The sequence below is a fragment of the Cucumis melo genome, chromosome 9 (assembly GCF_025177605.1).
Source record: "Cucumis melo cultivar AY chromosome 9, USDA_Cmelo_AY_1.0, whole genome shotgun sequence".
NCBI classification, from domain to species: Eukaryota; Viridiplantae; Streptophyta; class Magnoliopsida; order Cucurbitales; family Cucurbitaceae; genus Cucumis; species Cucumis melo.
In genome coordinates this window covers 12499198-12512459 of record NC_066865.1, presented here as the reverse complement: position 1 = coordinate 12512459, position 13262 = coordinate 12499198, and the positions used below count along the sequence as shown (strand labels likewise).

At 28.4% G+C, this 13262-nt stretch overlaps 1 protein-coding gene across 1 annotated transcript; it reads right to left on the bottom strand.

Annotated features, from left to right (window-relative positions):
• Positions 1-838: 838 nt before the first annotated feature.
• Positions 839-4758, bottom strand: LOC103499335 (polygalacturonase-like). The gene is made up of 4 exons (XM_008462328.1): positions 4321-4758; positions 3932-4221; positions 2542-2770; positions 839-1060 (listed from the first exon to the last, which is right to left on the bottom strand). Exons 1-4 carry the CDS (start codon positions 4756-4758, stop codon positions 839-841), a joined length of 1179 nt encoding a protein of 392 aa, XP_008460550.1.
• Positions 4759-13262: the final 8504 nt, after the last annotated feature.

Here is a 13262-nt window from a genome sequence, read left to right as displayed (position 1 = left end):
ATCTTACCTTCGATTGTGGATTGGTTTGACTGCCATCTTCCATTTCGTGACCTGTTGGTCTATGGCAGAATCCCTGTCTTCGGATGAATTTGTGTCGTTCGGTTCAACGTGTTGGGCAATGGGCATTGTGGGAGGACCCTAATCGGATGAAATTTCCTGGCTTAATTGCTCCAACGGCTGTGAAGGGAGGTGGGTTTGAGGGATTCCGGTAAAATAGTATGCGATAAAATTTGTTTATTATTTTGTCAGGTACGAATATTTTCAAATCCCAATGAAATTTGAGAACGGGATTTTTGTAAAATTTATTTCGCTCCTTTAGGGTCTCATCCCTCTATACTTTTCATACACAATATCAAAAAGTTATCTTTGTTTCTCAGACATGATATTTTCGGATATCCTATTTCTAGACATCTTAATATTATTATTGTAATTAAAATAAAATTTTAAAGTGCTTCAATATTTGAGTGGTTACGGAATTTCAATTAAGCATTTGAAAAAGAGTTAAATCCCACCCTAAATGGGTGTGAAATGCGCTTTCTTCCCATTCATATTACCTTGAAGCCTTTATTAAATTGAGCAGTAATTATTCATGGTAATTATTAAGTAAACTAGAAAACAGATTAAACATAGAGGACAAGAAAACTTTACCGCACTCATTAATTATCATTGTATTAAAATTTGATGGTGCCATAATTGCATCTAAAATTACTTATTTACTAACCTTTCATTATTAAAAAGGATAAGCGTTATTCTTATATTATACGGGGAAACAATATATATAGAGCTAAAATATGGCAAAGGCCAAAACCCTTCAAACCAGAACATAATTTAGTTTTGCCTAAGCCAAGCAACTACGAGGTTGAAGAGGACCAGAGGCAGTTCCTTGAGCATTTTCACATGAAGCTTGTGGAATTTGATCGTTGTAATTGAGGTTTATGTCTTCCAAATGTATTCCAGTGCATGGATTTGATGGGCTACAATCAAAATTGATTGCTACTTCAGTAGCTGATGTTCCGTTAATATCTTGATACGTGACATCGCTAATTTTAACTCCGGAAGCCTAATCACACAAAGAAAACCTAATGTTATGAAAATTGAATAAACAAGGATATATATTAGTCTTCAATTTTTTTTACTATGTTTATCTAATTTTATTAACCGTTTGTTTTAGATTCAAAAAAGTTTAAGAAACTATTGAAATTTGAAGAATAATTAATTTAAAACTAAATACTTTGTATGATAAATATTGGAAATGATTTATTTCAAATTTTGTTTTTGGATGGTAATCGAAAAATAAAAAAAGTTAATAATTTATTGATATATTTTTTTAATAGTGATGTGTTGATTGAAAATTAGAATATATAAACTTAATTAAAGATTTTGTTTGGTAGCCATAAATTTTTGTTTTTGTTTCTTTGTTATACAAATTTTGTTTTTTAAAAGCAAAAACTATATATGTTCGGAAACGTAACCGGTTTAATTTGTTTTTTTATTTTATTTTCAATTTTCCTTCATAATTTTTGATAAAAGTTTATTGTATAAAAAACTAAAAAAAACAAAAAATAAATGAGTTGCCAAACATGTTTTTAATATCGGAGTCCTCATATGCCACGTTACTGACCCTTGTATAAGAAAATTTTAACTTCTATGAAACCCTCCATAATCTGAGCATCTTAATCGAAAAAGATTTGAAGCATAAACAAGATTTAATTTACTTTGAGTTTTGCGATCACTCTCCTTTCCCGTAATGACAATAAAATAATGAAATTGATTTGAAATTTCTAAAAATCATGAAGTTCTAAATATGTCATCAGTGAGTCATTCTCAACGTTATATGTTTTATTTTGTGAATCAAAACCCTTAAACTATGATAAGATGTGATATCTAAAACGTTCTAATATAAAACTGTATAATAAAACAAAAATACAAATGAGCCTATTCAACTCAAGAAAAAAGATGTCAAAATCCACTGAAAGTCAAATTTAGCAACAATTTGGAAAGCAAGAAAATGCAACATATAAAAACTAAGCATCAAATGCAACAATGATATATAAATGAAATGCAATATTCAAACTGTCATGTTTGTCTATGCAAAGGAGAATATTATAATATAAGTTAGGACAACCAATTATCTTCAATAGAAATCTTTGAAATGAAATAAAATTAAAGTTTATGATGGCTAAAATAGACAATTATCAAACAATTATAGAGATACATGAAGGTTATGTCGAATACAATTAATTTTCCATTAAATTTTCGACTAAAGTAAATTAATTGTTCTTGAAATTGTAAATTTAAGACCAACTCGTTTAAAGGAAAAAACAAATGATATATGTATTGAAGAATAATACATATATATATATATATATATATACACTTGGGGTGTACTCCAATCTCAATGTTTATCTTTTTGAAAACCACAAAGAGAGAAGATATTTAAACAAAGTGTAAATTTTTTTCAATAGCAGAATGTATATGGTTGCTTGTGTTCGGATACCTAAATGAGTTACAAAATGATAGATACAGCTATAAATAACGTACCTGACCGGGGCAGGATTGTTGATGTGGACAGTAATTTTGATCAATGAAGATAGGATTGCTGACATTATAGAAAAGAATGTGTTGAAAAAGAATTTTTGTAGCAAACCCATCGCTTGGCCTTCCCCAAGACTTAATCCTCACTCCATTTTGAGTCCCTCTAAAAGTTGCCGTTGTTACCGTCACGTTTTGCACTCCAGCCTCTTCTGCTTGCTTCCCCAAGCTTCCAATGCTACAATTACACAACACGTACTTCACTCTTGTTCATAATTTGATATGTTATCCACTGATATATATTACCTATATTTTTCTTCAATGCTTATAGATGGGGACAAGTAATGAATTAAGAGTGGGGACAAGTAATGAATTAAGAGTGGTATGAAAAATTCTCTCTAAGTTTATAACAGAATATGTTGTGTAACTACCTTTAACTCTTTTTTTCAACTATTTTTGAAAGGGTTAATATTTCTTTGAGTTGTGTGCTTAAGATATCTTTTAGAATAATTGTGAAATTGCTAAGAATATTATTATTATTGACAATCAATTAAACTCGGTGATTTTAGCTATAATCATATGAGTTGCACTCAATTTTGTATCGCCTCAAATCACCACATATCAGTAAGAATTTGATATGTGTGGCAGATTTGCGTTTTTCTATTAACAAATGATTGTTTTATCTTATTTTACCACGTATGGAAATTTGATGCACATAATTTTGTTTGTTGAGATAAATGTAAATAATAATCATTGCCCCCTAATTTCGAAATTACTTCGATCTATTAATCCTTTTAGTATAACGGCTGCTTTTTTCTTTTTCTTTTAATACTTCTTTTAAAAATATGTTTCAAAAGAGGAGGTCAAATTTGAGTTAAAAATGGTTTTTCAAACTTTGCTTTACAATTATAATGCATTTTTTTTAATGAAGATGGAAACTTACTGATATATATATATAAAAAAGATTGTTTTAAACAATAAAACTACCGAAAATATTAAAAAAAATATAATAAAATTGTATAATTATTAGCAATAGAGGGTGATATACGATGTTATGTTAGTATCTATGAACATCTATCAGTCATAGATGATAAGTCTATCATTATGTATCAATATCTATCAATAATATTTTGTATAATTCAAAAACAACCCTAAAATATTGGATGGAAAAACAACGTACAATCTTTTTTTAAATAGAAAACAAAAACCATTTTTGTTATCAAAGAATGTATTGTTGTGTTATTTCTATACACATCAAATTCAATTTTTATTCTATAAATATTGATGTTAAGTATTTGATGGCATGCTTCGGAACAATTTTGAAGGTGATAAAAATGATTGGAACACTTTCAAAAATACTACCAAACATATAAATTATTGTCATCTACCCCTAGTTTACCTGATTCCATGTCCGGGTCCACAATTAATATTTTCCATCCATAAGTTGGTAGTTCCTGGACCAATTGAAATGCAGTCGTCACCAGTGCCAATGTTTGAGTTCGATATGTTCACGTTCAATGATTGTTGGACATGGATACCATCAGTGTTTGGACTATCGCTGGCAGACGAGACATTCACTCCTTGGATTTGTACATTTTGACAACCATACACCACAATATTGAACATTTGGCTATTAACCGAAGATAATCCATTTACATTTACATTTTGTGAGTCGAAGATTTCAAGGCTCTACGTAGAACAGTCAAAGCAATCAAGAACAATAATAATAATAATAAGTACAAATCAAAATTCAACCTCACATTTTTTGTTTCAAATTTTTTTGCATACCGTGGCTCCATCAGGGCAACTCTGTCCTGAATGCTTACAATTCCATAACCCCATTCCTTGACCATCAATAACACCTCCATAGATGGAAAGCCCATTTATGTGTCTAAAGGCTATCCAAGCTTGAGATTGAGCTAAAACTTGAATATTTGAAGAAGCCATAAGAGTACCATTGATGAGAATAGTAATAGCATTGTTCTTACAAGGTCCAGTAAAGTTCCCACTATGAACGTAGAATGCACCGTTCGGCACGTAAATGGTGGCCGGTTCTGACGAGCCGCAGGCATTTGCCCATGCCTCTTGAAATGCTGGTGAGGCGTCCGTCATGCCATCGGCTTTGGCTCCAAGACTAACGATGTTGAATGTCGATCCAGCAGCCAAACCGTGGTTAAGAAATAGAAAAAGAAGGAAAAGAAGGTGTAAGTTTCCAACTAGAGGCATTTGAAAATTGAATCTTAAAAGTGTTTGGATATGTTTGAAAGAAGAAATGGAAGTAAGTGATGGGAAAATGGAAGTGTTTGGAGTGATATTTATATGCTAATGCTCGCTGGTTTAGCTTTCCATGAAAACAGTTTTGACAGAATAATAATAGATAAGTTCATTTTTAGACTAATTAATTTTAATCGTAAGATTCAATTTAGAAATAGAATAGTTTATATAATAAATTGGCAAATTAAAAAATATATAAGAGAAACTTGACATAAAATATTTATTATTCATAGACAAATTAAAGGAAGATAATTTTTGTTATTTCATAAATTTTTATGAAGCAAGTAAATAATTTGATTTTTAGGAAATTTTTATAACAAAGCACTAAAATATTTAGCGTAACAAAATCCATAAAATTAGCTATTTTTTAAATATTTTAGATTTATCCTTCCGTCTTTCTTCTCCTATTCGTTGCGATTTCTTTCAATCTTAAAAGATCGTGTACTAAAAGAATTAAAAAGATCGTTTAGTCAAATCTAAACGATTGTGTACCAAAGAATCTTGAAAAAATAAACGATCGTGTAAACAAATATAAACGATTGTGTAAATAAATATAAATGATCGTGTACCAAATTTTGAAAAAAAAAATTCGTTTAGATTTGGGTTGCCAAATCTAAACGATCTTATAACAAATTAAACCATAGAATTGAAAAAATAAATCGTTTAGATTTGACACGATCATGTACCAAACAATAGCCAAATCTAAACGATCGTGTACCAAATATATTTCACGCGTTGTTGACGTCGTGGTTAACAGAACAATTTTGTATTTTTCATTTTAGGCCTATGGACTTTTTTCGTTGTCGGAATTATTCCATACAATGTAAATATTTTGCTGCTTTATAATATTTTTGAAAAGACTCGTTATTTATTTCTTACAAATTTGGATGACATGCATTTTATTATTTTTGGAAACATATATATAGCTTTATTACTTACTAAGTACAACCTAGCATTAATTTGCATGTGCTCCAATCTTAAAGTCGGAATTTGTTTTACTTCAATCTTCTCATCCTCAAGTTACATTCAAATAATAACAACAAAAAATTACACTTTAACCCTAATTTTAATTTACTGTACAATAACTTCCTAACTTGAAATCTAGTCTCAAGTGTAATTATTTTTTCTTACTGTATTTCAACATTTTTTTTAATGTCAAAATAGCATATTAAAAATTTGTCTAGTCTCAAGTGCAATTATACTTTGTGATTGTATTTCAATTTTTATTTTTTAATATGTCAAAATAGCATATTAAAAATTTGTCTATGTGGCATGTCTATACTATCTAAAGAGGTCATAGGGAGAAACGTTTTGCTTTTTCCATTTACCCCTTCTAATGATTCATTATAGAGTTATTTATGTAAATTCACGTTAAAAATAATAAGCACACTCTCATTTTCTCCTATTTAGTCTCACATACAAAATAAATTTTTATATTCAGGTTTAAGTTAAAAAATTAATAAATTTTGATATATTTCAAAAAAAGAATAATAAATTTTTTTAATGTTAATTTTCATAAATGAAACAAAACACCAACATATTTACAGCCCGCATAACAAAGCATATGAAGTTAGACATTTTTAAATATTTCAGATTTGCCCTTCTATCTTTCTTCCTCTCCTTGTTGCGATTTCTTTATTGTCTTTCTCCTCAGCTCGTTGCGATTTCTTTCATCGTCTTTTTTCTTTTTCTCTTCTTTTTTTTCGCTGTGATTTCTTTCCATTGTATTTCTTTTTTTTTTTCTAATTTTTTTTAACGTCGTTTAAATTTGTATAACAAAATCTAAACGACCATGTATAAAAATAGCAAAATCTAAAAGATTGTGCATAAAGAATCTTGAAGAAAATCATTTAGATTTGAGTAGCTAAATGTAAACGATCGTGTAAAAAAAAATCATCATGTAGACAAATCTAAACGATTGTGTACTAAAGAATCTTGAAAAAATAAATGATCGTATAAACAAATCTAAACAATCGTGCAAAAAAAAAAAAAAAGCGATTGTGTACCAAAAAAATTTAAAAAATCGTTTAGTCAAATATAAACGATCGTGTACCAAAAGAATCTTGAAAAACTTCGTTTAGCCAAATCTAAACGATCGCGTAACTAAATTTAAATGTAGCCAAATTAAACGATAGAATTGAAAAAATAAATTGTAGCCAAATTTAAACGATCGTGTACTAAACAATAGCCAAATCTAAACGATCGTTTACCAAATATATTACGCGCGTTATTGACGGCATGGTTGACGGAACATTTTTTGTATTTTCCATGGTGGGCCTGTGGACTTTCTTCGTTTTCGAAATTGTTCTATAAAATGTAAATATTTTGCCGTTTTGCTATATTTTTTTAAATGAGTCTTTTTACAAATAGAGCAAAGCGGCAAAATATTTACACTATATAGAATAATTTTGAAAACGAAAAAAGCCCACAGACCCACCGTGTAAAATACCAAAAATGTCTCGTTAACAACGTGCACATAATATATTTGGTACAACAACGGGCAAATAATATATTTGGTATACAATCGTTTAGATTTGGCTATTGTTTGGTACATGATCGTTTAGATTTGGTCATTTAATTTGACAATTATTTTTTTTAATTCTATCGTTTAGTTTGGTTACACGATCATTTAATTTGGTTACATTTAAAATTGGTTACCTGATCGTTTAGATTTGATCGTTTAGATTTGGGTAGACAAATCGTTTTCTTTTTGTACGATCGTTTAGATTTGGTTAAGCGATTTTTTTTTTAAAAATTTTGTACGCGATCGTTTAGTTTTTTTACATGATCGTTTAGATTTGTCTATACGATCGTTTATTTTTCAAGATTCTTTAGTACACGATCGTTTAGATTTGGATTAACAATTTTTTTAATTATTTTGGTACGCAATCCTTTAGATTTATCTACACGATTGTTTGTTTTTTTACACAATCGTTTACTTTTTTTTATACGACTGTTTATATTTGGCTACTCCAATCTAAATGATTTTTTTAAAGATTTTTTATACACGATCTTTTAGATTCTGCTATTTTTTGTATATGATAGTTTAGATTTGGTTACCCAAATTTAAACGACGTAAAAAATAAGAAGAAGAAAGATGATGGGAAGAAATTGCAGAGAAAAAAAAGAGGAAATGAAGAAAGACGATGGAAAGAAATCGCAGGGGAAAAAAAGAAGAGGAAAAGAAGAAAGACGACGAAAAAAATCACAGTGAGGAGGAAGATGATAAAAGAAATCGTAACGAGGAGGAGAAGAAAGACGGAAGGACAAATCTAAAATATTTAAAAGATGACTAATTTTATGAGTTTTATTACACGGTCGTAAATAGTTTGGTGTTTTGTTACTTTCATAAAAAATTTCCTTTTTGAAAAAACTTTTTTTTTTTTTTTAAATTGAACAGTTTTAAAAAAATTAATAGATTTTGATATAATTGCGTTTAGATAAAGAGAACTATTTTTTTAAAAAATAAGTTTTTAAATATTCACCTACGATACATTTATAAAAAAGATAAAATTTTAAATATTCACGTTGAAATAAAAGGGAACAAAATTTTTAAAAAATATAACCTATTTCGTAGGAACAAAATTAAAAGACAGGGTTTTTAGAAAATATAAGATATCTAACAATTTTGAAAACGGAGTCCATAGACCCACAATGAGAAATACAAAAAATTCCCCAATCAACACTCCGATTAATCGGTCACGCACACGAGTAATCTTCTTCTAAACGATCGTGTAATTTTTTTAACAGATAGGAAAAAGAGTTTCAATCTTAAACAATGATGTTGACCATGAAAAACGTTTGTGTTGATTATGGTAAACGATCATATAGCCTATTGTAAATTATCATTAAAAGCTTCAAATCAAACAATCATATTAACCATACTAAACAATCGTGTTAGCTATGCTAAGCAATCGTTTAAATCATGCCAACAAGATCGTGTAGTTCGTTTTAAATGATGAGAAAAAGATTTTAAATTTAAAGATGAAATAGGAAATTTAAACATAAGAATAAATCGTTTAAAAATAGAAAAAGGAAAATCTAGAAGAGATGAAGAAATCTGAAAGATAATAAATTGCAAAGAAGAAGAGAGAAATGATGAATCGTTTGCAATATTCAAGGGAAAATTTGAAAATTATGAAAATATTTTACCGACTTAGTGAACATTTACATTTTTGTTATACGGATCCTAAATAATTTTAGATTTCGTTACATTTATGTAAATTAACCTAAAAAACTAATATACTCTCAAGTATAAACATTTGGATAAAAGGGAAAAAGAAAAAAACCTAACGAAATTGAAAAAAAAAAATCTAAAAGATTTTAAAATATTCACGTCCAGATAAAAAGGAAACAAATTTTTTAGAAAAATCTAATAAATTTTTAAATAACAAAATTTAAAAAATTTAACAGATTTCATTTGAAACAATTTTTTTTTTTTAAATATAATAGATTTTTAAATATTCCCAGATAATCTATCTCTATATCTATTACGAGGATCATAAGGTTATGTTAAATTTGACATTTAAATATTTAAACAAACTTCTTTAGCCTATTTTTTTAGCATCACATAGGAGAGATTCAAAGAGACCCATTTTATCTTCAACTAATATCTGCATCATGTTAAACTTTTGATATTTTTTAATTCATATCTTTCAATATCCCACATTAACTGAAGAGATTTAAAACAAAAAAAAAAAATCAATTTACATGCGTGACAAATATATCCAAAGTAAATGGGGGAAATCACATTTTATAAAAAAAGAGTGACATTTTATACTATTTTATCTCAAACTAATATCTTCGATTTTTTTTATAAAGTTCTATATATCTGTTTTTTTTTTAAATAAAAAATTAGGATATCATCAAGTATAACTTTTTAGAATAAATAATTAAGTCAAACCTTTATTTTTATAGGGTATCCTTTTTCTTTTTTTCATTCAGTTCTAGTTTTAATTTGGTTAATTTGCTCTTCCTAATATTTTATTTAACTTAATTTCAAGGATCGTTTCTTTGCGTTTATTAGGACTAGAATACAATTCTATCGTTTAAGGTATGTTATCTTTTTCTCTATAATTTAACGTGATTTTCTTTTTTGAACTTTTATAAGATTGAGCCTTTTATTTCCCTATTTTTTTTTCAATGTCTTTAAACAAGTGCAACACGTCAAAGATAGTTTAACAAGCAGTACATCAATTATTATCATATTAGAAAGTTACTCACGTCGACATATATTCTATTTATTAATAAATAAAATATATTTTTCTTAGATTATAATTTAGGTTAATTTTCATAAATATAATAAAATATTAACGATCTTTACCATAGCAAAAAAATCGTTTAGCATAGTCATCACATTTAGATTTAAAGCTTTTTTCTTATTTTTTAAAAAATAACTACACGATCTCGTGGTACGATCTAAACAATCGTTTACCATAGCAAAACAATCGTTTAGCATGACCAACACAATCGTTTAGATTTAAAACTCTTTTCCTATCATTCAAAAGAGTTAAACGATCATGTTGATACTACCAATCTTACCATGCTAACATTATTTATACGATTGTGTATCATGATCGTTTAGAAGATGACTACACGCGCGGGTGGTCGATTAATCGTACGTTGACTGGAACATTTTTGGTATTTTTCGGTTTTTAGAATTGTTCTGTACAGTGTAAATATTTTGTCAGTTTGTTATATTTTTTAAGAAAACCCTTATAATGTATTTTTTATTTAGAAGGTTTTAATTTCAACACAAATTGTTTTCGTCCTGTATAATTTTTTTTTAAATTAGGTCATGTACATAAAGTGAGAAAATAAGGGGGTGTTTTCAAATATACCAAAATAAATTAAAATATTTACAACTTTTGGATTGTATAACACTGATAGACTTTTATCACTGTCTATGAATGTCATTCATAGAAACATATGAGTGTTTATCAATGTCTATCATTGATAGAATATGGAATTTTGCTATATTTTGTAAAAATTTTTATTTTTAATAATTTTCCTAATAATAATGGATAAGAAATATAAATGGTAATTTGAAAACCATATGTGACACAAGCTATAGCTGTGTGCGAATATATATGGAAAGTGGAAAATATCAAAATGAGTAAGAAAGAACAAAGATGTTTGGTATGTGTTATATTTGGAAGAAATTGATTTGGAAAAACGCATGGATGTGTTGAGGATAATTGTCGATTTGTTATTTAAGAAAAACATCTGTTGTTTTAATTTAGGTCAACCAAAGAACTTGCACATGCAATCTACGTATTTCATTACCTTCATCATTATGTTTCCTCTTTTCCTTATTTTCTAATTTTCAAATAACTTCTCCTCCTCTTACTATATTAACAATTTCCTACTACTTTTTTTTTTTTTTTAATTATTCTATTGTTTGGATACCGATGCAAGTCGATTCTCAAGAAGAACGAATAATAACTTGTGTCTATTTTATCGATAATCCATGATAAAACAAAGAAAAAACTAAAAATTAATTGTTTGATGTCAAATTTTGACCAAAAAAAATTGTACATTCATTTTATAACAACCCTAAAATATTTTGTGAATTTAAGAAGAGAAAACCTACAAAAACATAGAAAAATGACTCAAATTCTTAGGTTATTAAGAGAACTATTATTTAACATAAAATAACAAGTCATAAGAGTTATTTACACGGATTTGATCTTAGGGTTTATCTTACCCCTACTAGTTGAGATTCCTAATTTTAAATAAGCTAGGATCAAATTTTATCTATTATTTTTTTTTCATCTTGGTTTTTTATTTTATACCGTTGGGCTAAAATTCACCCCAACATTAACCTTCACTCCAAGTTGGAGTTTGGGGTTGATTGCGTTTTTAGAGGTGTTGGGTCCATCATGCCAAACCCTTTTAAGGTCAAACAAAATTTCCAACACATTTATGCACCAATTTGTGCTAGGCTTGGATTATTGCTCTTTTGATCCAACGTGGTCTTTGTATTTATAATACCTCGAAAATTAAGTAATTTTTTATTTAATTATCTTAATTTTGATTTAATTATGTTGAATTTATTGGAATTTATATTGAATTATTTAAATGTGATATTATTTTAGTTTTGTGAATTAGAAATTAATTAAATATGTTTTGGGAGTATATTTAATTAATTAAAGTGAGGATGTGAAATTTAATTTGAAGTATTATTAATTATATATTTATATATATAATTAATTGGAAAAAGGTAAGATAAATTTTAATCCCAGGAAAAGATAATTATTTTTGAAAAAAAGGAAAAGTTAATTTCATTGGTAAATGGAAAAGTTAACGATGAAAGAGAAGGATTTGGGTTTAATTATTTGAAAAGGAAAATGAAAAGATAACAAAAGACGATAATAATAATAATAATATTACTATTCTTCTTCGTCGTTGTTGCCCTAGCTATCCCACAGGGTTATCGACCCTCGAACTCTTGCCTCGTCCTCCGCCATGCCAACGACTCCATTATCCAATGATCGCTACTTGCACCACCACGTTCTATCAATGAAGAGCGAGTCGCAAAGTCGTTGTGCCCAAAGCCTTTGATTTAGCTTCTCTTTGTGTCGAGCCTTTCGTCTAGCGCAACTTAAAACAAGACGCCCGAGCATCAACCCTTTTGTTCCAACTGAGACACGAACCGACGTCTCTGTCACTGGGCTGGTTTCCTTCCGTCCGAGCCAACTTTCGAGCCATGAGCTGTGTGACCATCTTTCTTTAGTTGAGTCATCAAGTCTTCTTTTACCCTTTTTTAGCTGTTTTGAACCACTTTTGGTAAGTTTTCTATGGTTTTGGATATACCCATCAAATGATAATTTTTTGCTTGAAAATAATTTAAATTTTGGATCTAATTTGGAGTTTTTCCTTGAAGGTTCAATTGATTAATTTTTGGAGATTTAATCTTAGGAATTTTTTCCATTAAAGTTGAATTGGTTTCAACCTCAATTCTTTATAAGTTAATTTGGGAGAATTTTTTTATGATAGAAAACTGTTAATTTTATTAATTAAGTTATTGAAAATTTTCCTTTATGATTAAGATCGAATTAATTGGAAAATTTAGCTAATTTCTTAGGTAAGAGACTCTACAAGTGGACCTTCGAACTAAATTTTAGAGTCTGCATGTATTTACTGATTATGCATTAATGGTAGCTAAAATGCATAATGAGATGTTGTAGTTGATGGTTGATGTTATACGATGATTATGCATGTTTTTTGGCTTACATGATTATGGACTGTTGTGATTGATGTTTCATACCATGTTTATGATGATTGTTACATGCTTTTGGACTATGGTGTTTTTAACTTTGACTGTTATGCTATGTACCCCAAATGTATAGTGTCCCTTGGGATGACCATGATATACACTATGACTGTGTGCGTTTGACGAGACCACTAGTTTGTCAGTCTCCAGGTGGTTCGACTGCTATTTAGATCCTAGACAT

Excerpts from the sequence above, each read along its gene's own strand:
- LOC103499335 (XM_008462328.1), bottom strand. The coding sequence starts at position 4,758 with ATGCCTCTAGTTGGAAACTTACACCTTCTTTTCCTTCTTTTTCTATTT. Across the intron at positions 2,771-3,931 it reads GGACCCGGACATGGAATCAG|CATTGGAAGCTTGGGGAAGC; the intron begins GTAAACTAGGGG and ends GTGTAATTGTAG. Across the intron at positions 1,061-2,541 it reads AACAATCCTGCCCCGGTCAG|GCTTCCGGAGTTAAAATTAG; the intron begins GTACGTTATTTA and ends TTGTGTGATTAG.